At 38.8% G+C, this 27796-nt stretch overlaps 2 protein-coding genes across 2 annotated transcripts; one reads left to right on the forward strand and one right to left on the reverse strand.

Moving 5' to 3' along the window:
- Positions 1-474: 474 nt before the first annotated feature.
- On the reverse strand, positions 475-14578 carry LOC139452215 (bridging integrator 3-like). The gene is made up of 10 exons (XM_071233604.1): positions 14499-14578; positions 14217-14268; positions 11735-11775; positions 10513-10574; positions 9539-9675; positions 8431-8471; positions 7056-7116; positions 5969-6049; positions 4363-4497; positions 475-3410 (listed from the first exon to the last, which is right to left on the reverse strand). Exons 1-10 carry the CDS (start codon positions 14504-14506, stop codon positions 3261-3263), a joined length of 768 nt encoding a protein of 255 aa, XP_071089705.1. The 5' UTR covers positions 14507-14578; the 3' UTR covers positions 475-3260.
- A 438-nt stretch (positions 14579-15016) lies between these two features.
- LOC139452245 (2-aminoethanethiol dioxygenase-like) lies at positions 15017-19653 on the forward strand. Its single transcript, XM_071233644.1, has one exon. The coding sequence runs from the start codon at positions 15017-15019 to the stop codon at positions 15749-15751; it is 735 nt and encodes a 244-aa protein (XP_071089745.1). The 3' UTR covers positions 15752-19653.
- The last annotated feature ends 8143 nt before the right edge of the window (positions 19654-27796 follow it).

Consider the following 27796-nt stretch of genomic DNA (forward strand, 5'->3'; position numbering starts at 1 on the left):
AAAGATCTGAGGACATCCCATTAAGGGTTATGTCAGAAAGACCTTTCATCCAACCAATCAGAGTGTCGCTTACCAGATCATGAAAGTGACAGTCAGAATGTGTTTTCTTATCATGCAACGACATATTTAACACGGGGTATTCTGAACGACAATTATGGGTTTTATGATAATATCCATACAATCTGGGCCATCTATAAGAAATTCCAGAATGTTCTTCTTATCAGTTTTAATTTTTTTACATCAAAATATGTTTCGAAGCGTAGTCGCCAGTGTCGTAAAGCTCGAGAAAGCTGCCTTCTGATTGGCTAATGTCGATTTCTTGTCAGTCATTTCATTGGTCGGTCAAAATTCACAATCAAAAATCATATTCAAACTGTCACTTTCATGATCTGATAAGCAATGCTCTGATTGGTCAGATGAAAGGTCGTTCTGACATGACCCGTAATGGGATGTCCTCAGATCTTTGTTTAGCGGTAGCGAAAACTAAGATCTGATTTTAATGAGATTGAAAGAAAAACAAAATGAATGTGACAAGTAACAAACCTTTATCACATGTTCGTGGCAAAATAATATTTACCACTCAAAACAAATTAAAGAAAACCCAAAATCGGAAGGCAGTGTTTTGTAATACCCACCAGCCATGACAGAATAATAATAATCATGAAAAATTGGGTGTCCTTTAACTTCTGAGTAGAATATCTAAATAGTTAGTCTAGATAGTTGAACACAATCTAGACAGCATGATAGAGGCATGTCTTCTAGATGGACTGATAGGTTTCTGATCCAGGACTTAATGTCTTGTGATCTTCTAAACCTAACCAAGAGTTACTCTTTCAGTAAAGATGACAGAAGAAAAAAAGTTAAAATGGTACACACAGTGAATGAGTGAGTTGTGTTTTACGTTACTTTTAGAAATATTCCCGCCATACCCTGGACAGGGAACACCAGGCTTCACTCAAAGTTTGGTTGGTTGGTTTGTTGTTTTATGCCGCACTCAGCAATGTTCCAGCTTTATGACGGCGGTCTGTAGATAATCGAGTCTGGACCAAACAATCCAGTGATTTATATCATGAGCATCGATCCACGCAATTGGGATCGATGACATGCATCAGTCAAGTCAGCGAGGCTGACCACCCGATCCCGTAAGTCGCCTCTTACGGCAAGCATAGTCGCCTGTTACGGCAAGCATGGGTTGTTGGAGATCTATTCTAACCCGGATCTTGATGGGTCTCACTCACAGTACTAATGTGGGGAATCAAACCCGGGTCATCAGCATAATTAGCCAAAGCTGACCCCACTGGGCTACAACACTGCACTTTACTGAAGGACACCACTATAGGAACACAATAAAACTGCTGAATAACGTAACTGTTGTATTCAAATGATGATATGGGTGGGTTCACCACATTGCTAGACTCCTTCCATCTCAGAAGTACAGTGGAGGTTTCATTCCAAACACACGCTTCTTTAACATCTTCCATATTGCATTCAGCCAGTACATATATGGTACATGTAAAGTGATACTGAACGACATGGAACACAATTTGACATAGCACTACTGTCACTTAGGATATGTTGTCATCTGCTGCTTTGTAAATAATTTGTGTGGACTAAAAACAACCCAGATGAGTTAGTGACCAGTAATGAATTCAAACCAACTTGAACTTAGTGCAGGGCACCGTTGGCCCAATCATGTAAGGAGCTGCAATTCCCTGTGCAGAGTTGCGTACCATGGGCACGCCAGAAACCTATCATTGTGGGATCGAATCCTGGTTCGTCCCAATTATGTTTCTAGCTTTATCAGCACCGTACCTGTGCTCGTGGGTTTCACAAAGTGGTTACTGTCTAAGTGAGGTGAGGTGAGGTGAAATTGGGTTTAACGTCGCGTCCAAGGTTATTGCACTTACATAGCAACGTGGATGCACATGTGTGGCTGCTTGACCTAGTCCGGTCTGACTCACTCACTCTGACTTAAGTACACCTGATAATACAACAGGTCAGAGTTTCAAAATCATTACTAGGGCTGGGACGGGTAACTCGGGTACACAGGTCGGGTGGGTCCTGAGTAGGTACTACCCGGACCCGTGGTTAGTCACGTGACATTGTTTCATGACAAAAACTCACTATAGCTCGGCGGTTACATGACAAGTAGCTTATGTTCCCATTTCTTTGTGATGATGCACACATTCCTTTTGACTTGTATATGTTTGAGTAAAGATAAAGCTTCACTCAACTTCAGTGTACGCATGATTTGATCGTTTCATAAGAGACCATATATCTATTATATGGTCTCTGGTTTCATGCATGTATCTAAACAGTTTTTACGAGGACTACAATTAAAATATTGCCAATTAGACATTGTGTTCCCAACTCTTGAGACCTACAGTGGGTACCAGGGTAGGGTTGCTTAATAGGGGGTTGGGTACCCGGGTAGTAAATTGGGACTCGTCCCAGCCCTAATCATTATCACATGTATATCATTGGCGCATACGTTTGTTGAAGGATTTCTATTTTCAGAAATCTTGATTTGAAAATACCAAATGTTATCCATTACATTACCTACAGACCAAGACACCTGCACTTACATACTCATAATATATTCTTCCACTTAACCATTCACCATTCTTAAGTAAGTTAAGTGGGTTTAACACTACTTTGAACAGTATTCCAGTTATATTACAGCGTGTCAGCTTCATGTGGGAGACTGAAGTGATGCAGCTCAAAAACCTTTCTTTTTAGAAACCCATGAGCATGGGTAAAGTGCTGACAAAATTAGATTTGAACCCACGATCATGGGTTTTTACATGCCCAAGGGATGCAACTCTGCTTATTGAATTGTGGTGCTTTAGACGACTGGGACACCATGCCCCCTGTTTATATATAGAACGCTGAATATACAAAAATGTAATATTCTGAAATTTGACAGACTGCGTAGCACGTGTACTTTTGCAAAATCATCTTTTTTAGAAATGATTGCAAGCAAAGACAGAAATTCTTCAAACTGTCAAACAATTAACATCCATGTCAAAACACATCATTGGTCATCCATATCATGTTCCTCAGCGCCATGCTCAGTGTCAGAATTAACACTTGAAACACATCAGTTATAATACAGCCCCACACACACACACAGATACACTGTCTATTGATCATTGTCAGAATAGACACTTAACACAGATCAGTTACACAATATACACAGTCACAGATATACTGTCTCATGGAAGTTGATGTCTTGCATTGCTATTAGCGGTGACCATGGGTCAGTCATCAACAGTGATTGACAGGGCTTTTATTTCTGATAGAGTCTGTTGCATCCTAGACTTATATTCGTCGTCGGTGTAGTTCTTAAGGCCACAGAGTGTTGAGGAGAGTTCACTGTACACCTTGAAGGCCTCTGTATTGTGAGTGACCTGCAACACATCAAATAAGCATGAACTCCTCTGCCAATATGACATGTCCGTTGTGTGCAAGGCAAGAAATATTGTACGGTTTTCAAGATCAGTCCCGGAAAGGAGCACTACCACCATCTTCAGTCTAAATTTAAGTCATTGCCATGGGAACTCAAAAAATATTTTTTTATGAATACCAAACTATCAAAAGGCACCAGTTTACCACTAGACCTATCTATGCGCCAAGTTTGGTGCAGAAATATTGTACGGTTTTCAAGATCTGCTCCGGAAAAGAGCACTACGGCCATTTTCAGTCTAATCTAAAGTCATTGCCATGGAAACTCGAAAAATAAATTGTTAAAAAATCCCAAACTATCAAAAGGCACCAGTTCCCCACACCTATCTATGTGCCAAGTTTGGTTAAGATATCTCTCATGGAATTAGAGTTCTGCTCCGGAAACAAAACATAACAGACAGAAGAACGGACGGACAGAACCAATTCCTATATCCCCCTTCCACTTTTAGGTGGGGAATAATAATAGGATAAATGAAATAGCTGCTTTTTTCAGGGTCCTCAAATTGCTGTGGAATAATTGGAAAAAAAAGCATTACCAGAAATGTGAATAAACTCACAAAACAAAACAAACGACACAGACATGATGCAGACATGATGCAGACACGACACAGACATGACACAAACATGACAGACATGACACAGATACGACACAGACACGACACAGACACAAGAGACATGATAGAAACAACAGACAGGATCAACATGACACAAACACAACAGACATGACACAGATAGGACACTGACACAGCAGAGACACTACAGACAGGACAGAAACGACACAGACACGACAGACATGACACGGACACGACACAGACATGACAGACACGACACAGACATAATACAGACACGACAGAAATGACACAGACACAACACAGACGTGATGGTGAGTTCCACAACCTGTGATTTGATCAGTGCCTCCAGGGAGGGGTGGAAGTAGTCGATCCTACTCTCGTACAGTTTGGGCATGTCTTCCACGAGTGCCGAGTTCTGCACCTGGAAATCCTCCTTTGCCAGTGCCAGAGATTTCTTACTCTGAAACCATGGTAACAAGGATTCATTTAGGACTACAACGTTAGAATTATATCAATCGCCAGTGAATATGGGTTGTTTTTTTTCATCATAAATGGCCACTTAAACTAAAAGTTCTGATGAATAAAATACCCACACAGTTTTTGTGAGTAATTTATATTGAAGCATGACTGCTGGATGTGGTATGATCATAACAGGTGATATAAAAAAAATATTCTTTGTGAATTCTCTATTTAAAGTAGGAAGATCAGCAAACCTAAGTGTGTGAGTGAGTGAATGTTGTTTAACACCTGTAAATAATGAGTCTGGACCAGACGAACCATGAGTGATCTGGACTCCATTATTTACAGGTCATAAAGTTATCCACTTTATCAAGATCCGATGACAGCCCTCAGCAAGTCACCAATCATTATTTACAGGTCATAAAGTGATCCACTTTATCAAGACCCAATGACAGCCCTCAGCAAGTCACCAAACATTATTTACAGGTCATAAAGTTATCCACTTTATCAAGACACAATGACAGCCCTCAGCAAGTTACCAAACATTATTTACAGGTCATAAAGTGATCCACTTTATCAAGACACGATGACAGCCCTTAGCAAGTCACCAAGCATTATTTACAGTTCATAAAGTGATCCACTTTATCAAGACACAATGACAGCCCTCAGCAAGTCACCAAACATTATTTACAGGTCATAAAGTGATCCACTTTATCAAGACCCATGACAGCCCTCAGCAAGTCACCAAACATTATTTACAGGTCATAGAGTGATCCACTTTATCAAGACCCGATGACAGCCCTCAGCAAGTCACCAAACATTATTTACAGGTCATAAAGTGATCCACTTAATCAAGACCCGATGACAGCCCTCAGCAAGTCACCAAACATTATTTACAGGTCATAAAGTGATCCACTTTATCAAGACACAATGACAGCCCTCAGCAAGTTACCAAACATTATTTACAGGTCATAAAGTGATCCACTTCATCAAGACACGATGACAGCCCTCAGCAAGTCACCAAGCATTATTTACAGTTCATAAAGTGATCCACTTTATCAAGACCCGATGACAGCCCTCAGCAAGTCACCAAACATTATTTACAGGTCATAAAGTGATCCACTCTATCAAGACCCGATGACAGCCCTCAGCAAGTCACCAAACATTATTTACAGGTCATAGAGTGATCCACTTTATCAAGACCCAATGACAGCCCTCAGCAAGTCACCAAACATTATTTACAGGTCATAAAGTGATCCACTTTATCAAGACTCGATGACAGCCCTCAGCAAGTCACCAAACATTATTTACAGGTCATAAAGTGATCCACTTTATCAAGACACAATGACAGCCCTCAGCAAGTCACCAAGCCCGACCACTTGATTGTCTGTAGTTGGTTCTTACAGCAAGCATGGGATACTGGGGGGCTAATCGTTGATGAGGTTATTGAGTAAGCATTAACACCCGCCCACCTGGTCCAGCTTGACCACGTTCTGGCCTGTCCGATCTCGCTCCTGGTACTTGTCCACTTTGGCTTGGCACTTCTGGAACTCCTGCACAGGACATGGACTCAACATGTCAAACATCATGTCAACTTTCATCCTAATCCATCAGAAACACAATCCAATGAACACCTTCAATCTGATGTATCTTAATAACTGATGCTCACTTAATTACACTCTTGTCCACAGGTTTCTTACAATCACATCATATGACGAGGACAAATAAAAAGCATAATATTTTCATTTTACCCTTAAAAGCTAAACTGAAAGTTTCAGATTCCTAGAATTTGCTTCTTCTTAAAATGGTTTTTCGCACTGAGCAATTCGAATCAAACATGTCACCTCCAGATTTGAACCAAGTGATTGAACCATGAGACTACTGAGGCCCAGATCAATCACAATGTTTTTAAGAATCTCTTTTTCAAGTACATGTATGCCAGTAAAAGATATTTTATATCCATTTCCTACGGTTAACAGAAAGTAAGTTTGAAACTTAAAATTGTTGATAAATGATGTTTCAGATTTAGCTTTCAGTTTACAAGTTGGATAAAAACCTCCTCAGTCTTGATTGAGAATGTTAGCCCGGGGAAGAGGGAAATTTCCATCTCCCCCTGGGCTTACATTCTCTGTCATGACCAAGGAGTCGTTTCTTAGACTTAAAGAAATAAAAGAATTGGTTCTCAGGCAATGACTTTTGAAAATATAGCGCGGGCGGGAGGGCAGGCGGGTGGTGTTTTTTAATTTTTTGCTTGTTCAAACTAGTATGTACCCAGATAAATAATTGTGTACCATTAATCTGGGAAAGGGCCTCCCTACATAAACAAGCATACAAACTCCTATTGCCGCCATGACCAAGACACAAGATACACAGTAAAACAGTGCACATGGAAAGGGAAGTAACTGCGTGCCAAATTGGATCACATTGTTTTTAAGTATTAGGATTATTTTATTATTTTGAAAATGGAAATAAAAACGAGACATGCAGCAGACTTTATGATGACGCGCACGGTGCTTGAGAACCAAGACTATTATTTTTTTTAGCCCCTTATTAACTTGCCTGCAAGCTTTGTTCTCTCTTCTTGACAGCTGCTTGAACATTTGGGAAAATACTGTTGAATCTGCAAACACAACATCAACAGTTTACAAAAAAGGAAAAACAGGAGTAGACCAATCAGTCAATCAAACTTTTGATACATCAACACATTCTCAAGAAACATGTGTCATGAACCATTGGACTTTAAAAACCTGAGGAGTCACTGGTGACCTCGTCACCTAAGGTGATGCAATTTGCCGTGCAGAGTTGCATCCCTTTGGGCATGCCAGAAACCTATGATCATGGGTTTGAATCCTGGTTTACCCCAATCATGTTTCTTGGATTATCAGCACCATATATACTATCGTTGGTTTTACCAAAGTGGTAAATGTCCAAGACCTGCATCCCTTCGGGCTTTCCTTCCACATCCAGCTGACACGCCATCTCATAACTGGAATACTGCTGCAAAGCTGCGCTAAACCCAACTAACTCACTCAGTCAATACATCGAATGACAGCTTACCTGTATATCACCAGGTATTGGCTAACCTCTGACATAGGTCAACCCCACAACTTGACATCAACCATTATTATTTGCCTCAAAGTGAGATTGACCAATCAGAGAGCAAAGCCAACTAACCCAATATGAGCCAGTATATTGTCGGTAAATATTCAATATGGTTGTTACTGACCTAATATGAGACCGTATACTGTCAGGAACACCCACCTCACATATTTCACATAATAATTCTGGTGAGGTAATTCATTATTCAACACTGTTTTGTGTTTTAATATCATTAATTGTCATGTGCAAAGACATTAGTTCATGAAGAAACCACGATGTGACTTTATTAATAAAAAATAAGGAGAAAATAAGCTCACCACAGATCACTGATTTATAAATGGCAACGTCATGGAACATAATATAGGATGACGTCACAAACAAGAAATGTGACGCCACTGACGTCACATACGACAGAATGGATACCAGCTCGTCATTTGGGAAAAAGCAGATTGCAAGCCAGTTACAGTGGCCCACAGATTTCTGATAAATTTCATGTTAATTCTATCCAATTAGGGTATAATACGTGTGTAAATGTCCACAATTAGTACATCATGCATTCCATTGTTAATGTTGTGTTTACACTAAAGCGTTGTATCGGAAACGTGTCCTGGTCCTGTCATTTATACCAGCTGTAAGAGTTAAGTTTTTCGTTTTGACATGACATGACATGTGTGATAAAGATACCACATAATGTAAATTTTTCCGCATAATAAATTCATCATGGTGTCTTTAGTTGCCGTATAGTATACAGTGTCATATTTGGTTAGCAGAAAAATAGCCCCGCCCAATTTTTTTCTGCTAACCTGCTATTAGACAATCAGTACACAATACTCACTTTTTCATGGGGTCTATCAATGTTTTCTGTGTAATTGTGTTCTGGAAAACAAATATTTATCACACATTCACAAGTTACTTCTTCTCTTCATTGAGAGACATGAGCATCATAATCTATTATAATTAACACTATCACTGGGAAGTCCATCAATACTTCAATAATTCTCGACATCATCTGCAGTGGAAACACAAGGTTATGCCTAATGGCGCACACTTATACTGAACAAAATAAGTTAGGGATCATAAACATTTTGGGGGATATTTTTATAAAATTGTGTGCTCTGTCTTCACTACAAAAAATATCCACCAAAGTAGCCCTGATCCCCAATCTCATAAAAATCAGATCTTAGTTCTCGTTACCATTAAACAAAGATCTTAGGACATCCCATTGCTGGTCATGTCAGAACGACCTTTCATCTGACCAATCAGAGCATTGCTTATCAGATCATGAAAGTGACAGTTTGAATGTGATTTTTTATTGTGAAACCTCGAAAAAAAACCAGACAGGGTATTCCAAATGACAGTTATGGGCTTTATGTCTGTATTCATACAATCTAGACCAGCTATTAGCCATTTCAGAATGTTCTTTTGTTCAGTTTTTAATTTTTTAAACGAGTATATGTCAAAATATGTTTCAAATATGTTTCGATGCGTCGTCGCCAGTTTGAAACTCGTGCCGTAAACCTCGATTAAGATGCCTTCTGATTGGCTATTGTCGACTTCTTGTTAGTCATTCCATTGGTCGATCAAAGTTCGCGAAAGTTCGGTCTGACGTGACTCGTATTTGGATGTCCTCAGATCTTTGTTTAGCAGTAGCGAGAACTAAGATCTGATTTTAATGAGATTGCCATGATCCCCAATTGTTTTTATACAGTATATAATGAAATATGCTAAAACACATGTCTTCCAAAGTTACCCAGATTAGACTGTTAAAAGATTCTATTGATCGGGCTAGTCGCCATTAGAACATGATTTAACTATATCATCAAGTTTTTCTTAAAATATTGTTAGGATTCTAACATGTAAAAAGCAAATAATATAGACAGTGCTGTTTTCTTAAATGGAGATCCTGCCGTTTTAACCATTGCGAGACTAGCCAGACAGCTCACCAAGTCCTGAGAGTGAAGATCCAGCGTAACGACTGCATGATCCCACTCCTCCACATTGCGATGCAGAGTATCCTCCCCTTGGCAGAGGGCAGAGGTCAAAAGGTCCTGGGTCAACTTGCGCTGAGATTTTGATACAGCTGAATGAAAGCAAACCATTGTAAAAAATTGTACATTTTTGTACAAGACTTACCTTGCATTATGACACTTGTTTCTGAATGCTTAGTGAATGAGCAATTTTCACCAGCTTGGAAATATCTAACTTCTTACCAATGTGAATACAAAGATAGATAGTATTATCTCAAAACTGAACACCTGTCAAATGCAGTTTAGAGAACTTAATGAGCATATCTGATTGTCAAGCTCCTTCCCAGCGCGTGACACCTTCGTTACACGCTGGGTAACATTGCTGCCACCAGTGTGGGCGTGGCCATTACAAGAATCTTGAAATTTGGCCTCTAACCCCAAATGTAGTAACATTCATACTTTTGTTTATGTCTTTGGGGATGCCATCATAGTGAATTTTGAAAATTACGACTGACCATGTTTTCCAGATGAATTTAAATTGGTTCAAGATTGCAGACTAATGGAAAATCAACCAACTTCTCCCTTACATTCTTACTTTATCAACAACATGATAGTTTTAATAAAATAGAAATTCAAATTGACAAACAAAGAAAGTCATTTAGCAGGGGTAAGTGTATTCGGCGTCACAACAGTCGTCACTTAAACATAACGGTCATTCGGTTGCGAGTTCAACTCCAAGCATGGTTAGGGTTACCTATCACAGTTGGGAGTTTTGACAGGTGGCAGCGATAGTATAGAGAGCTCCACGAACGGACTTTCGCTGTGAGGATTGTAATACAAGGGAGATAACTCTGAATGCATTGTGTTAATCAATTAGGATAAGTTAACCACAAAACAAACAAGTATGGCCCATACACTCTATAAACAATGATTAAAATGTCAAACCTTACCATTATTAGCCTCAACCAAACGTTTAGCATCCTTGTAAAGCTTTCTTGTGACTTCATCTAATCTGGGGAAGGAAGAACGTACCGGTACACCATTAGAAGATACTTCTTTTAACAAGACGATAAATTACAAAAACAATACTCAACATAGCAATTTTCACACAAAACCCCACGTCAAAGAACCATAAATGCACACTGAAGAAAATAAAATTTAAAATCAGACAAATGACACAGTTCTATTTTTTTCAAATAAAAAAGAACAGTTTCCTCCACCCATCCACCCAATTATGCCTGACTAAAAGTAACATGGCCAAGACCTTGACTAACATACAAGGAGAGTGTATAATATATAACAATGACTGAAATATTTAATCACTGAATTACCAAAGACTTTATTCAGTTCCTACCTCAATGATGTTAATTTCTATGGACAGTGCCACATATCAACACATCAACCCGAGGCAAGAGAGTTTACTGACTCTAAAAGTCCATTTTCCACCCTTGCCGAATTAGGCTAGAATTCCTGGGCTCTATCGTAGCGCCACCAGTGGCTAATACGAGTTATGTCCCTTCTGAGCATCTCCTTTAGACCAATCAGATTCCACCTCTCCTATCAATTGCATTTGCTTGAAACAAAACAGTTGGCGCCCAGTCAGGACGATCTGATTGATAATCAAGGTCTATGTTGTGATAAAACGGGTCTTACATTGCGCAATGCATGAGCACCTTGATTAAAAACATGAAAAGATTTGGAAAATATCTGTTGACAACGAATTGGTGGTGCACATACTTTGCAAATCCTGCAATCGACCGAAATCTGCATGACAGTTTACGAACCGGATTACGATTTCGATGCACGATTTTGAGTGGACTATGCATAGACTCGTTAGTCCAGCCAAAATGTAACTCCATAATACCAGCCTAATTCGGCAAGGGTAAACTGGACATTTTTAGTCAGTTAACTCCCTTGCCTTGGGAAGATGCACACCAACATATGTTTAAATCAATACGGCAGCACTTATATCCAATAAATGATCTTCCTAAGCCAGCCAGCAGGTGGATATATTTACTCCCATGAGAATCCCAAATCTACAGAATAATCAGTAGAGCATATTTATGAAGAACCTTACATCAACAGTGAGAAGCTGTAGGCATAATACCCTAATCTCACAAGACTAATATAGCAGATACGTCACGAGAAAGAAAATATCCAAGAAATACATACTCTTCCAATTTCTTTACTTCTTTTTCGAATTCCCTTTCAGCCTGAAAACAAATGAATAGAAATAGTCATAATGGTAAAGAAGTCACTTCATTATTATGTGAACTGTAGATAAATTACACTGCATCAAATACATTCCAACAAAACAATATTGACTCACTGGATAATTGATAGTACATGAATATCTCTTCCGAAACATCCTTTTTGTCTGACACAAGTCAAAGTCTGGGCATGTACAGGCTTAAGTCCTGTGTACACATCAGGTTATTTTCTGCTCAAACAGCGTAAGGAGATTAACAGGTAGACTATGTGATGACTTCCTCATAGGGAGGGGTGTTTCTTGTCACTGAATTCAAAATAGGTCATCAGGTTCACCAAAATGAACTCAGCAACAACATAGATTTAAACTCAGTTAGTTCCTGACAAGGGGACTGACAACGACTATTTCATACCAGTGAATTCTGAATACATGGAGCAGGTTAGGATATCCTTTTATCTTTTTTTGTAGGCCACATATGAGGGCTGGTCAAAAAGTTCTAAGCCTGACTAACTTTCAACTATGGGCCATAACAAAGTGAACTAGTCAATGTAGTACATTGTTTGAGTAGTTCATTGCAAGTGTATTTGGTCTGTTGAGGCTGTTTATATATTAGTGACAGCCAGTTAATAAATTTGAACGTGAATAGGGGTCCAATTGAACACAGACCTTTTGCCTCAAAATCCCAAACATCTTGTCCATGTTGTTACTAAATGATGTTACAGACCAATCAATATGCTTCTAAATTTCAGTGGAAGTTAAAATCAGTGTTTCATGTCTTCAAAGGTTTTCATGCAAAAAAGACATCAAAGAATTTACGAGCCTTTGGTGAAACTGAAAATACTCTGAGATTGCATTACAATATACTGTCAGTTTCACATCTGAAGACGATATAACCTGTTATTATGTTTCTTGACATCAAATGTAACCATGGTAACAAGTTGATGTTCTTTGTTTATAAAGAGGAAATATTTTTACTCAATAATACAGCATAGTTCACACGGTTCTGCAGACTAGTATATCTACTGTAGTGAGTGAGTGAGTGAGTGAGTGAGTGAGTGAGTGAGTTGTGAGTGAGTGAGTGAGTGAGTGAGTGAGTGAGTGAGTGAGTGAGTGAGTGTTTTTTGTTGTTGTTTTTTGTTGTTGTTTTTTGTTGTTTAACGCCACACTCAGCAACATTCCAGCTATATGACAGTGGTCTGTAAATAATCGAGTCTGGACCAGACAGTCCAGTGATTGATACCATGAGCATCGATCCACACATTTGGGATATGACGACATGCACCCGATCCCGTTAGTTGCCTCTTATGACAAGCATAGTCACCTTTCACGGCAAGCATGGGTTGCTGAAGACCTATTCTACCCCAGTGAGTGAGTGAGTGAGTGAGTGTTTTTTGCTGTTGTTTTTTGTTGTTTAATGCCACACTCAGCAACATTCAACAGTGAGTGAGCGAGTGAGTGTTTTTTGCTGTTGTTTTTTGTTGTTTAACGCCACACTCAGCAACATTCAACAGTGAGTAAGTGAGAGACATGTGTTGCTGCACTGGACTATTTCACCACGAGAATGTGCAGCGGCCAGTGTTTTGCTTGTAAATATAGAATTATTTTACAAGGTTACCAAGAACAATGAACAAAGAATACCATTGACATATACCCTGGGTACATCATTACACATCCATATGTAATAGTTGATAATGTACATTGCTTCTTTAAACCCTATTGAAATACAGGAAACATGGTTAAAACAAACTCAAAGGGAACTCTGATTTTAGATCTATATAACCGTAGTTCGAAAAAGCATATATACATCATATATACAGCAAACGGCCAGGACCAGAAATATGTTCATCATATCTATCAGTGCGTTATTAGCGTGTACTACTGTATATAAATTGATAAGCTAAATGAAATGTACACTATAGAGTCGGGTTTACCATTAGTGTTTTACTACTTTTTATCCACTTTTTTCATCTAATGAAACAATTGATTTAGAAATGATGAATGCAGCAGAAGATATGATGAACACTGATAATATGGAAGTGTGTAATCTTTAAGCTTGCAACCAGTGAAGATCCGAGTTAGAATTGATCTTCTGGCTTAACAGCCATGCTTGTCGTAAGAGGCGACTGACAGAATTGGGTGTGCATGTTACCATATCACAATTGCATAGATCGATGCTCTTGATGTGAATCACTGTATTGCCTGGTCCAGACATGATCATATACAGACCACCATTGCACAGCTCGAATATTGCTGCAGAAGTGTGGCGTGAAACGACAAACAACCTTTAACACTGTTTTTGTGGTTTTAACACGGTTCATTTCATTATGTTCCCAAGGTTATTAAGTGTCAATAGTTCACTGCTCAAGGAATACCCTATCAGCATAACTAGCACATTCATAAACAAATGTAATGTTCCTTCTTTTAAACAATTTAAGAAACACTTACAGTTCTTGATATCACAGTCTTTTTTGGTGCCGACAAACGACTGAACGGGTTCCTGTTGAAAGAGACAATAAAAACATCACAAACCGTTATCAAGAATAAAGATAGAACTATACTGCAATGTGAATGTGAAACCAACAACATCCATTTTCATGTTGAAATTTGATAGACTATTGTTTGCATGTGTGTTTTTTTTCATTCATCTGTCCTACCATTGTGAACATTCAAGCAGTTTGTATCAACTTTAATCTATTTTACTGAATTAAGCAGTTTTCCATGACATACCAGCTCATATTTTATTTCAATCTCCCATTCTCGCTATTTGGGCAATGTTTGTTGTCTTCCACCCATTTCCACCTACTTCCTTGTAGCCTTTAAAACAAATTTCTGTAGCTAGATATTTGTTGTTTTGAATGCATTTAGGTGTTAAATATTCTTACCAGCATATATTTATAATATTAGAATCCACATTGACCAAACCAATTTATGTACACTGAAAATAATTATTATTTTCACAGTTAATCGTGATGAATGATTAACAAAACAACTTAAATGAGGGTTGGAGAGTAAAAATATACAAAAGTCTATCTATAAACACAACTACGAAGAAAGGTTTGTTATTATTTAAGTTTAGCTTTTGAAACATTAGAAACGATAGTTCCCTCAGAAATAATAATAAACAAATTTAAATTATGAGCAAAGAGCAGTTCTAAAGCAAAATGTTGATAAAGTAATTCGAAATATTGTTTATGTTTGTACATTTCGTTTCGACTTGTCATTTTTAACTAGTACAAGGATTCAAAATGGCTGCGCCCATGCAAAAGTTAGCACGAATTGCGTGCCAGTGTTTTTCCCGTAAACAACAAGATACGGTATTTAGAGAACAGTTGAATAACCTCACGTCAGCTTTGAATTCAATCACAGCGAAAGATGTCAACTTTGACCCGAAATCCGTGACAGCAAGAAGTTCGGAAAGGGAAGCCCCTGTCACGTACGTCCACATTTGGGAAGATGACATTTTTACCATGGGCATATTTGTTGTGAAACCTGGAGGCAAATTACCCATGCATGATCACCCCAACATGTATGGATTCTGTAAAGTGATTCATGGCTCGGTTCATTTGAAAAGCTATAGTGTTGATTCTGATCAGAAAATTCCCGAAGATGTTGAAAAGAAATTACAATTGTGGCAAAAACCATTGGTGAAATCAGTTAGTTTATTCCAAGACCAAATACTTACAACGAATGATGATTGCTGCTTTCTCACACCAAGTGATGGAAATATTCACGAAATACAGTCTGCCGGTGGGATAGCTGCATTCCTGGATATTTTGGCACCTCCATACAATAACAATCAGAGCCGGGACTGCCATTATTACAAGGAGCTTCCAGTGTCCAGCATTTTGGGAAATAAGAAAGTTGGCAGTGCATCTATAGAGAACAGCCAGCCAACAACCAGATGGTTTATGCAAGTTTCTCAACCACACGAGTACTGGTGTGACACACTGGATTACTTGGGGCCACCAATAATTGTGTAAACTTTAACTTTCAATGTTCAAACCATGCAAGGAAATCTAGTTTATTCTAGGCAGAGGAGATGCTGTGCTACTATCATGACTATTATCTCTTTTATATAATTTATTGATTCATAATTTATTGAATGATTTGTATAACTTGTCAACTTGTTTCATTTCTTCGATGTGTGATGATAAATTGCATGTTGACATTGACCTGTTTACAAAGATAATTATGGTATACAATGCGTGTTTACGATATATGTATACAGGGAAAGTTACTTATGCAATGTTACCTATAACCGATAACAGTAATATCATTTGTTCGTGTTCAAATATATTTTTGAAGTAGATCTAGACAGCTTCATTCCATATTAACCTTGCAATTCCAAATTCCAATCCATTTACACATCAGTGTGTAAATTATGATCATATTCCATGGGAGCAGGTTAATAATACGGCCTCATGTCAGAATAGTGTCAAAACAGCCACAGAAAAAAGGACAAAACATCCACAGGTAAAAATATTGTGTCACATGACTTGTATTAATTTATATATATATATATATTGTATATGTAACATGCAATAACAGTTCTTAACATTCTTAACACGTACCATGTACACCCAGTTCAGCACTTCACCATGTACACTTTCAGGGGTTTATCTATACTTTGCTCAGAGACCAATATTCAGCCCCAGGTCTGCAGCAAATTGGTATCAATAATTTCCCAGTTCATGTCAATATATAAGGTAACCTGTATATCACTGATAACAATTTTTATCCAACGGTTTTCTCGCAATTATACGCTTCACTGGCATTGTAACAGTGTTGTTTGTTTGTGATGCAGTGATTGTTGCCTTAAGTGTTTAAGAGGTTTCCTTCTGCCTTATACCAATATAGTTTAAGCTAACTGTCCCTCTTTGGGTCTTGTGTGTAAGTAGGGTATACATATATATTATGAGGATTACTTTTTCCGTATTGATATTATTTCAATTTTTAGAAAACAGAAATAGCCACACACACGTGCCTGCACGTCGCTTTGTAAGTGCATTATTCTTGGACGTGACATTTCCTCATCCTGCTTATTAGGATCAAAGTTTATTCATGTTTTCACAACAGATTGGGACACTGGTCAGTAGAGAGATCAAAGTAATTTGATGAGATCGGTTAAAGCAACATGCGAACTCTACTGGACGAGATTACATACAGTATCTAACATGTAATCTGTACACCTCCAGCTTACATTGGATATTCATTTATTGTTAAGTTCATTTATAATTTTGACTTTTTACCTGTGGCCATTTTGACTTTTTTGTTGTGGCTGTTATGACCTTTTTGTGGCCATTTTGACACAATTGTGTCCGTTATTACTTTGGCCATAAAGGGCGACTATCCTTGTCGTAAAAGGCGACTATCCTTGTCGTAAAAGGCGACTATCCTTGTCGTAAAAGGCGACTAACGGGATCAGGTGGTCAGGCTCGCTGACTTGGTTGATACATGTCATCAATCCCAATTGCGTGGATCGATGCTCATGATATTAATCACTGGATTGTCTGGTCCAGACTCGATTGTTTACAGACCCACGTCATATAGCTGGAATATTGCCGCGTGCAGCGTTAAACAACAAACAAACCAAACCGTTATTACTTTGCACTTTCTGTTTTGAGGCTGTTCTGACATGAGGCCATTTTGACTACAACCCTTATTCCATCATGTCCACAATGAAAAACATTCAAACTTTTGTCATGTTTTCATGGTTTCCATGCCAAATATAGGGATAGACCATATATTACGATATGCGTTCATCCCATTTCAATACATACCATGATGCTTCATTCACAATAGTTATTGAGATACTTAATTTTCACCATTTTTGCATGCTACATGCAACATGTAACATACATGGGTGGCCATGTCATGTATCATGTTGTCAAAAGTAGATTTGTGATGCATTGGTTGTCATGATATAATATTACAAGTAGCTGGAGGATTTTTGTAAGTTAAGACTAAGTGTGAAAAAGGCTGATAGCCAAGCAGGAGAGCATAATGCTTATTTCACAACCCTGTAAACCTCAGTAACAATAAGGCTTCAAGGCAGATTATACATATAAGTGTCAGTCCTAACACACTACTTTCTAATGTGTATGTATATATGTCCATATACCTTACTGCTGCACAGTGAGTTGTGTTTTGTGTCATTATTAGCATTGCTTGCATTGTAGCCATAATACAATGGGGACACAAAGAATAGGCTTCAAACATTGTACCCACATGCAGAATCAAACCTGATCTGCAACAAGTTAAGCTGATGTTTTATCCACTGAACCACCCCACCACAAACTTCTGCTTAGTCCTTAGGGAGGGAGAGAGTGTCTGTCTGTCTGTCTGTCTGTCTGTCTGTGAGTGAGGATTATAGCCATGGCAATCAGATACTAAGTAATACTTTAGACATGAGAGGGACCATGCCTCAATCTGGTGTCCACTTTCAGTGAAGGTCTAGTCATTGTTATTGATGTCACATGTGAAACTGAGACACTGACTCCTGCATGATATGGATGATGATGATGATGATGATGATGATGATGATGTATACCCATACAATTAGGGTAGATAGTTGGTGTAGCATGGATCTAGGGTAAGGCTCGGTGGCTTGGTCATTGTACCCAGAATGGATTGTTGCTCACACTATCAACCACTGGGTTGACTGGTCCAGACTGAAATACTTAATTGCTGAATGTTGCTGACTGTGGCGTTAGACAAAAGGTTTTGTGTTACATAAATCAAACTTACTAGGACTGGCATTTGGCCCAAGCCTACGCCCCACACACTTTAATAGGTTCTGCAGATATATTTAGGTCTTTGTTTGAGTTTGGAATGCTTTGAATGCCTTGCCCTGTGCAAGAGTAGAGATGATCATCGTTAATTGCTATGCAGTTTTGTTATAATTCATTCTCATTAAAATCAGATCGTAGTTCTCGCTACTGCTAAACAAAGATACGAGGACATTTCATTACGGGTCATGTCAGACCGACCTTGCGCGAACTTTGACCTACCAATGGAATGACCAATGAGGAGGCAGCTTTCTCATGCTTTACGGCACAAATTTCAAATTGGCGACTACGCTTCGAAAATATTTTGACAAATTCGCGATTACAAATTTGAAACCTGAACAAAAAAACATTCTGGAATAGCTAATAGATGGTCAAGATTGTAAGGATTCGGTCGTTAAACCCACAACTATCCTTCGGAATACCCCATGTTAAAGTTTTCGGGATTGCATGATTAGAAATCACATTCTGACTGTCACTTTCATAATCTGGTAAGCGAAGCACTGATTGGTCGCATGAAAGGTCATTCTGACGTGACTCCTAATGGGATGTCTTCAGATCTTTGTTTAGCCGTAGCGAGAACTAAGGTCTGATTTTAATGAGATTGGTTATAATTTTAACTGATTTACTGATTTCGTGGTCATGGCTAGATCTTGAATGAGCTGCTCTGAGTCTGTTTAATTAATTGTTTAATTAATTGTTTAATTGTTGACATGCTTTAAGCGCTGAATCTTCATCACCACAATCAAAACATGTGATACGTAGAGTAGTTTCAATTATTACTGCATATATTATAAAACATGGAAGTATTATATTCCAGTTGCTAATAAGGAAGTAATACAATATCCAGTCAAAATAAAAGATAACATTTGAGTGACAGTGATATTTAATGACAGTTATGACTAACAAATGGCTGTTCTGTGATTGTGTGTCAGTTTCTCCAAATCCTGTTGTATTTCAGTGTATCAAAATGCTTGAAGTGGGAAGATTTGTATCTATCTATGCTGGACTACAAAAGTGCTACACTTAAAGCAGCATTCACAGCTGTTTATCTTGTTGATGAATCAATATCATTTGTTACTGCATTGTTTGAAGAATTTGACTGCATAAATATTTTGATTACCAGCGCATCTTGTTGTTATTTCTACTTTTGATACAATCTATTAAAGAGTAGTTTATGTTTGTATTTGGCTGCATCAGTTTGCAGTACCATAGTGATTCCGGGTTAGAATACATACCCAGCAACTTAGAATAGATACATAGCAACTTAGAATAGATACACAGCAACTTAGAATAGGTACACAGCAACTTAAAATAGATAACCAAGCAACTTAGAATAGATACACAGCAATTTAGAATAGATACACAGCAACTTAGAATAGATTCCCAGCAACGTAGAATAGATTCCCAGCAACGTAGAATAGATACCCAGCAACTTTAAATAGATACACAGCAACTTAGAATGGATACACAGCAATTTAGAATAGATACACAGCAATTTAGAATAGATACCTAGCAACTTAGAACAGACACACAGCAGTTTAGAATAGATACACAGCAACTTAGAATAGATACACAGCAACTTAGAATAGATACACAGCAACTTAGAATAGATAACCAAGCAACTTAGAATAGACACACAGCAATTTAGAATAGATACACAGCAATTTAGAATAGATACACAGCAACTTAGAATAGATACACAGCAACTTAGAATAGATTCCCAGCAACTTAGAATAGATACCCAGCAACTTAAAATAGATAACCAAGCAACTTGGAATAGATACACAGCAACTTTAAATAGATACACATCAACTTAGAATAGATTCCCAGCAACTTGGAATAGATACACAGCAATTTAGAATAGATACACAGCAACTTAGAATAGATACACAGCAACTTAGAATAGATTCCCAGCAACTTGGAATAGGTACCCAGCAACTTAGAATAGATACCCAGCAACTTTAAATAGATACACAGCAACTTAGAATGGATACACAGCAATTTAGAATAGATACACAGCAATTTAGAATAGATACCTAGCAACTTAGAACAGACACACAGCAGTTTAGAATAGATACACAGCAACTTAGAATAGATACACAGCAACTTAGAATAGATACACAGCAACTTAGAATAGATAACCAAGCAACTTAGAATAGATACACAGCAACTTAGAATAGACACACAGCAATTTAGAATAGATACACAGCAATTTAGAATAGATACACAGCAACTTAGAATAGATACACAGCAACTTAGAATAGATTCCCAGCAACTTAGAATAGATACCCAGCAACTTGGAATAGATACACAGCAACTTTAAATAGATACACAGCAACTTAGAATAGATTCCCAGCAACTTGGAATAGATACACAGCAATTTAGAATAGATACACAGCAACTTAGAATAGATACACAGCAACTTAGAATAGATTCCCAGCAACTTGGAATAGGTACCCAGCAACTTAGAATAGATACACAGGAACGCAGAATAGATTCCCAGCAACTTACAATAGATAACCAAGCAACTTTAAATAGATAACCAAGCAACGTAGAATAGATACCCAGCAACATAGAATAGATTCCCAGCAACTTAGAAAAGATATTCAGCAACGTACGCTGTAAGAGGTGATCTAGTGCAGCAGTAGAAACTAACAGTTTTAGTAGACCTAGACTAGACCTTATGGTGAGAACACATAGTAAAACCATTGAAAAGGGCAAATTTCTACTAGTCCTTATGATACCTTAACTAGTGGGCAAAAACTAAAGAACTAGTGCCAATTTCTAACGCTGTAATGCACATGGAGGATCGGATAATACAGGTTTCACACTAATCCTGACATCCAGAGTGAGCCCATGTCGGGGTCTTGTCCGTCATCCATCTGTCCATCCAACCATCCATCCATCTACCCATCAGAACTGATCTTAACATCTCAAAATCTACCTCAAAGTATCGATGACATTATCGCAGAGCAGGGGAGATTAAAATATGAGGCCACAAATTTTTACTTGCTTCAACCAAAGATCTTGTAGCTCTAACTATAATAAACGACTGAAAGGACACACTATAGTACTTTATTTCATTATTGTAACGATTTCAAAGCGTAAGTACTTTTTATGCGACGTAGTAGCTACGCCACTGAGCCGGTCACGTTGATACTACCATACAATCAGTGATTGACATGACGAGAAACGCCTCATGCCGTCGGAGCACGATGACATGCAAGCCACCATCTTCCTGAGGCAAGGAGTTTACGGACTCTAAAAGTCCAGTTTCCACTTTTACAGTCCGTTAACTCCCTTGACTCGGGAAGACTGCAACCCAGTCACCGAGCTAGACACCCGATCCATTTAGTCACCTCTCACGATATGCGTACGATGCTGTGGACCCACTCTAACCCCAAATCCATACGGGGAGGGAGAGAAATATGCACAATACACATACCACGAGCACCCTCTCACATCCCCGTGTAGACTTGCACAAAGTCTCTAAGGCAAAAATGATTAGATTAAATCATCATTTCTAGATTACATAAATAATAAGAACAAGTTGTCCCGATAAGAGACTGCACTGTCCTCTTATATACTTGGCCATTATAAGGATAGAATTATTATACACCCATGGACTTATAATTCAGTACAGCCACGGAGCAAAGCTAATCCCCATGCAAAAGGTCATGTCAACATTTATCGTGCTTGCTACGTTTTAAGTTTTCGTAGTGGTCTGAAGTATCTGCAGAAATATAGTTAATTTCTGTATTTGTTGACAAATATATTGACGAATTGTACATATATTAATGCTTACTGGTTCAACGAGCAAATCCATAGAAAATATTAAAAGTGTTTCCTGCACGCGCAGTGTTAAATTCCCCAATTGCGCAGATAATGAATATATTGCTTGTGGCGATAGTATACTTATATTATAAATATATCACATCTCAAAAACATTCACAAGGGCATGTACCGTGTTATAGTAAATCGAATCCCAGATTCGCCATGGTAATGTTTCTAGGTTTGTCAGCACCGCTCGTGGGTTTCACCAAAGCGGTAAACGTCTAGGACCTGAATCATTTCGGGCTTTCCTTCAGATCAAGATGACACGCCGTGATAAAAAAATACTGTTCAAAGCGGCGTTAAACCAAGCTCACTCTCTTAATGTTATTTATGTAAATCGAAACATTTTGAAGAAAATAATTATCTACTACCTCAACATTGTGGCCCAAACACGCCCAGTCCTCTCCTTGGTCAGTAAGAACCTACCCCATCCCGTGATGTCGGACATATATATAGGTGCTTTTCCGTCGTCTAGTTGTCTTGGGCAATTTAATGGCTCGCCCTTGTTTTGTGAACCAGTCTGTGGCGTCAGATGTTGCCTTGTTAGGGACAAGACGACGGGTGTGTATGATTGGCAAAGTTAAACGTGGAGACGGCAAAGGTGTGTGATCTTATCAAACGAACTACATTATGTGGCAAATGAGGAAAAATAAACCAGAGCCCCCCTGATTATTTGCTGCCCCTATCCAAACTTTGCCCGTTAACCATTTCGAATTGTCCTAAAGATTACACCAGGTCGCGTATGAACGAGTCCATGGCTAAAAAAAAATTCAGGACGAAGCTATTTAATTTATTTCAAACAAAATGGTATGAGACTTCCGTGAAGATCAGGGTTAAAGTAGGTCTTCAGCAACCCATGCTTGTCTCCCCGTGAAGATCCGGGGTAGAATAGGTCTTCAGCAACCCATGCTTGCCTTAAAAAGCGATTATGCTTGTCGTAAGAGGCAACTAACGGGATCGGGTGGTCAGGCTCGCTGACTTGGTTGATACATGTCATCGTATCCCAATAGCGTGGATCGGTGCTCATGACGTTAATCACTGGATTGTCTGGTCCAGACTCGATTATTTACATACTGCTGTCATATGGCTGCAATATTGCTGAGTGCGGCGTTAAACATCAAACAAACAAATAAAACAGTCAACTTTCGGTATCCTTAAATTTTGCCATGGAAAAAAAGATATATCATGTAACGAATGAAGTCTCGTCGTCCACTTTGTGCTGGACGTTAAAACGTAGGGATATATATTGATTTCTTAACTTGACACACTATTTTATAGGCGACGATACTGATACAATACCAGATTTGATGAGAACCTTTGAATATGTACTATGGCAGGTACGTGTGACTAGGCAAGTAAATGGCAACAGCTTCCAAATCAATGTCCGCAGCGTTCTAATGTTGGCTGTTCAAACAGGCACTTGCCAACGAGGGCAGATCAAGTTTAACTGCTTCTAGTGTCGCATGTTTGAACTAACACAGTTTATATCAACTCACTTAAACAACGTTTCTTTACGTTAGATTAAAGTATTTATTTAACAAACGTAAAATCCCATGCAACGATGACAACGCAACGCAACTAGTCAATATCAAAGGCGTTTACAGCAGCAGTACAGTGATACGGTTACATTGTCGTAAGAGGCAACCAAATAGATCGAGTGGTCAGTTTGTTTGTTTGTTTGTTTGTTTAACGCTGCACTCAGCAATATTCCAGCTGTATGACGGCGGTTTGTAGTGAGTGAGTGAGTATGGTTTTACGCCGCTTTTAGCAATATTCCAGCCATATCACGGCGGGGGACACCAGAAATGACTATTGCAGGATATCAGTTGATATAAAACACCCCAATCGTGATTCTGAACTCAGCGACCCGTGAAGATGGGGGGTAGAATAGGTCTTCAGGAACCCATGCTTGCCGTAAAAGGCTAACGGGATCGGGTGGTCAGGCTTGCTGACTTGGTTGATGCCTGTCATAGATCCCATTGCGTGGATCGATGTTCATGATGTCAGTCACTGGATTGTCTGGTCCAGACTCGATTATTTACAGACCGCTGTCGTATAGCTGGAATATTGCTGAGTGCCGCGTTAGACAACAAAGAAAGAAACTTAACTCAGCATAATCTAATACATGCACTTGTGACTTAATGGATCGGGTGGTCAGACTTGGTGATTTGGTAGACTTATGGGTCATCAAACCCGGACGGCGTCGGACGTTGCTTTAATGTTTTGTATCACACTATTGTTTTGTCTGGCAGAGAGGCCATTTTTACAGGTCGCCATTGTATAGCTGGGGCATTGCTGGAACTACGTCATCAAACAACAACATACAGGTCTCATGGAGTGATCATTCCGTGAGTTCACGAACTGTGGCCTTCTGTCAGTAATACCACTGTCAACAGAACGCTCCATTTTCACAAAGAAGCTCTAACAAGTCTCTGTGCCGGAATACTCACAGTCGTGAACAAGGGAGATAGCATTATGGATATACGACTTCTTCATTACAATGAATATGTTTTTGGTGTAGACACAAACACCGTCATAAAGCCGGTGATGTGATCAGTGTCGCAGTCGTTGTAATAAGGCGAGGTGAGGTGAAATACATCCTACGATTACACTCCGAGACAATGAGAACTGTTTGAGAAATAAACATACGTTTTCATGATGACAGCCGCAACAGTACAAGACTGATAGGTGTCAACCATACACAGGGACAAGGTGAGGTGAGGTGAAATTGTGTTTAACGTCGCGTCCAAGATTATTGAACTTATATATCGACGTGCATGTACGTATGTGTGTTTGTGTGGCTGCTTGTACTAGTCCGGACTGATGCCGATTTATAGTGCTAGCTCACTGAGATACCATGCCGCAGTTTTAACATGAATACCCCACTCAGACACAGTATACTGACTCCGAGCCGACCAGTCCTTGTTTTAGCCCCTTAATGCCGAGCGCCAGACAGGGTAACAAAAAGTACCATCTTTGAACGTCTTTTGGTAGGACGCGGTCGGGGATCGAACCCCGGGCGGACGCTCTACCACTAGACCACGGAGGCGGTCTCGTTGTTATAAAGTTGTACATCCTTAGAACTACCCCCCTTGTTCATCATGCAGATTTTTAAATACCACTTAAGTGAGTGAATATGGTTTTACGTTGCTTTTAGCAATATTCCAGCAATATCTCGGCTGGGGACACCAGAAATGGGCTTCACACATTGTACCCATGTGTGTATTTGAACCTGGGTCTTCGGCGTGACAAGCGAACACTTTAACCACTCGGCTACCCCAACGCCCCAAATACCATTTAAAAAAGTTACAACAAGTGTGTGGGATTCCTGTCTCTGATGCGGTTTTGCTTCACTGGTACATGTAGTTAATCTTCTCTTCTTTGTTTTTTAAGGTTTACTCTTACTCACAAAATAAATAAATAAATAAATAAATAAATAAATAAATAAATAAACCCCATCCTTGCACGGTCTCCACTTTGCATTCATTGTGAGCATTCAATGCCCAGTGTCCTCACCTTCTCAATCCACCGAACAAACCTATTAGTTCACCATGCTGACCAAACTGTGCACCCATGTGAAGTGTCAAAGTACATCCACATGATTAATTTATATTTGTTGGTTTATTAGGAGCAACAACGGGACATCTCTTCGACTCTTTCTTGTCTACTCTTCAATCCCATGGGGGGAGGTGGGGTACTCTAGTGGGAAAACGTTCGCTCGTTACGTTGAAAGCCCAGTTTCGATTGCCCACATGGCTACAATGTGTGAAGCCCATTTCTGGTGTCACGCATGGTGATAATGCTGGAATATTGCAAAAAGTGGCATAAAACCATACTCACTTACTCTCACTACCATCACACACTTCTCTCTATCACTCCCTGTCACTATCTCTTCTCTCTATCACTCTCTTCTGTTTCTGTTGGTAGTCCTAATAAAAGAACATTTCATATACCGTATTCGACGTAATAAGCGCCCACGGCGATAATTGCTAACATATTGACTAGTGAACATTCCCAATTAGCACCCCTTCCGATTGATCAATGTACACAAGACTTATTTATTCGCGTATAATACACACTCGTAAGTTATATGCACCCTTAATCATGGGCAATGAAATTCTGGGAAAATATATCTGTCGTACATAAACATTTCAGGCTCTCAGCATAAACCACGAAATTTATCTTTCAACTCTGTTTTTTCCACAAAAATAATATTCTAATAAGAGCCCCCTATTTCTAATTTTGAGAGCGCCCTGGGCGCTTATTACGTCGAATACGGTAATATGTTGCTGCTCTTTTAAGACCACACAGAGCCTCTATTCTTGTTGGGGCAGTGGGTTAGCCTTGTGGTTAAAGCGTTTGCTCGTCACGCCGAAGGACAGGGTTCGATTCCCCACATAGGCACAATGCGTGAAGACCATTTCTTCAATCCTCCGCGGTGATATTGCTGCGTAAAACCATACTCACTCACTCTATTCTTGTCATTGTCGGGTGTACCCTGGGGTAGTCGGGTGTTCCCTGGGTAAAAATTGCAAGAAAGAATGGAAGAACACAAGAAATGTTGCAATTGCTACTTTATTTTGACATCATAGTGTGGACGGTTTGATAGAATCCTTCACTGAAACACATGAAGTTTTCACATAGGATCTTATGAGCATCTCAACTCCTTAACAATGTATATCATAATCATAAAAAACCCAGGAGCTTACAAATACATTGTAAATATTATGGATAACAAGGTCTGAAACATCAACCCTTGACTTACAGGTGAGCTCGCCATATAATCTGACATCTTAATTAAAAGTACATTATTGTAAAAAGATATAGTTCTATGCATTACTTTAAATAATTTTGTTTTAAACTTTCATTTCCACACATAATCAGGTGAAAAACTATGCTTCTTATCAATAACCAATAAGCTGAATCAAACCAAAAACATTTCCAAAATATTTTCATTAACTCTGAGTGTGTGATGGCCATTGAAACCACAATATCTACTGGTAATTCTTCAGTAGAAGCAACCATGACCACTTTACTTGGCTAACTTAACCTTTTCATATAAACAATTACAGGTATCTACTTAGCCAGGTCATTCGGATACATTCCAAAGCCCAAGGACCCTGAAGAGATACAATTGTTCCTTTGTACCTTGATAATTATGTCAGATCCTATTTGGTGGGTACTGTTTGGTGATATTTTGAAAAGATTTTTAATCAAGAACAATCACAACTCTCACACACATGAATCCACTTACAAATCTTGTATACTGAGGGATGGTATCACATGAAAAAGACAACAAATTTCTGAACATGATTATCTCCCTGTATTTGCTACCAACAGAAATAATACATGTATTAAAGAAAAGAAAATACATCCCCTAAAAAGGAGGGTCTGGCCATCACC

Source organism: Haliotis cracherodii, unplaced genomic scaffold (genome assembly GCF_022045235.1).
Source record: "Haliotis cracherodii isolate W230 unplaced genomic scaffold, xgHalCrac1.p SCAF_9, whole genome shotgun sequence".
NCBI classification, from domain to species: domain Eukaryota; kingdom Metazoa; phylum Mollusca; class Gastropoda; order Lepetellida; family Haliotidae; genus Haliotis; species Haliotis cracherodii.

What these genes read in the sequence shown, in the direction of transcription:
- LOC139452215 (XM_071233604.1), bottom strand. An exon ending in AGACTGTGATATCAAGAACT is followed by an intron (nt 11,776 to 14,216) that starts GTAAGTGTTTCT and finishes ATTTGTTTTCAG; the next exon opens with GCTGAAAGGGAATTCGAAAA. An exon ending in ATCTTCACTCTCAGGACTTG is followed by an intron (nt 8,472 to 9,538) that starts GTGAGCTGTCTG and finishes TTTGTTTTCCAG; the next exon opens with AACACAATTACACAGAAAAC.
- LOC139452245 (XM_071233644.1), top strand. Translation starts at nt 15,017, where the DNA reads ATGGCTGCGCCCATGCAAAAGTTAGCACGAATTGCGTGCCAGTGTTTT.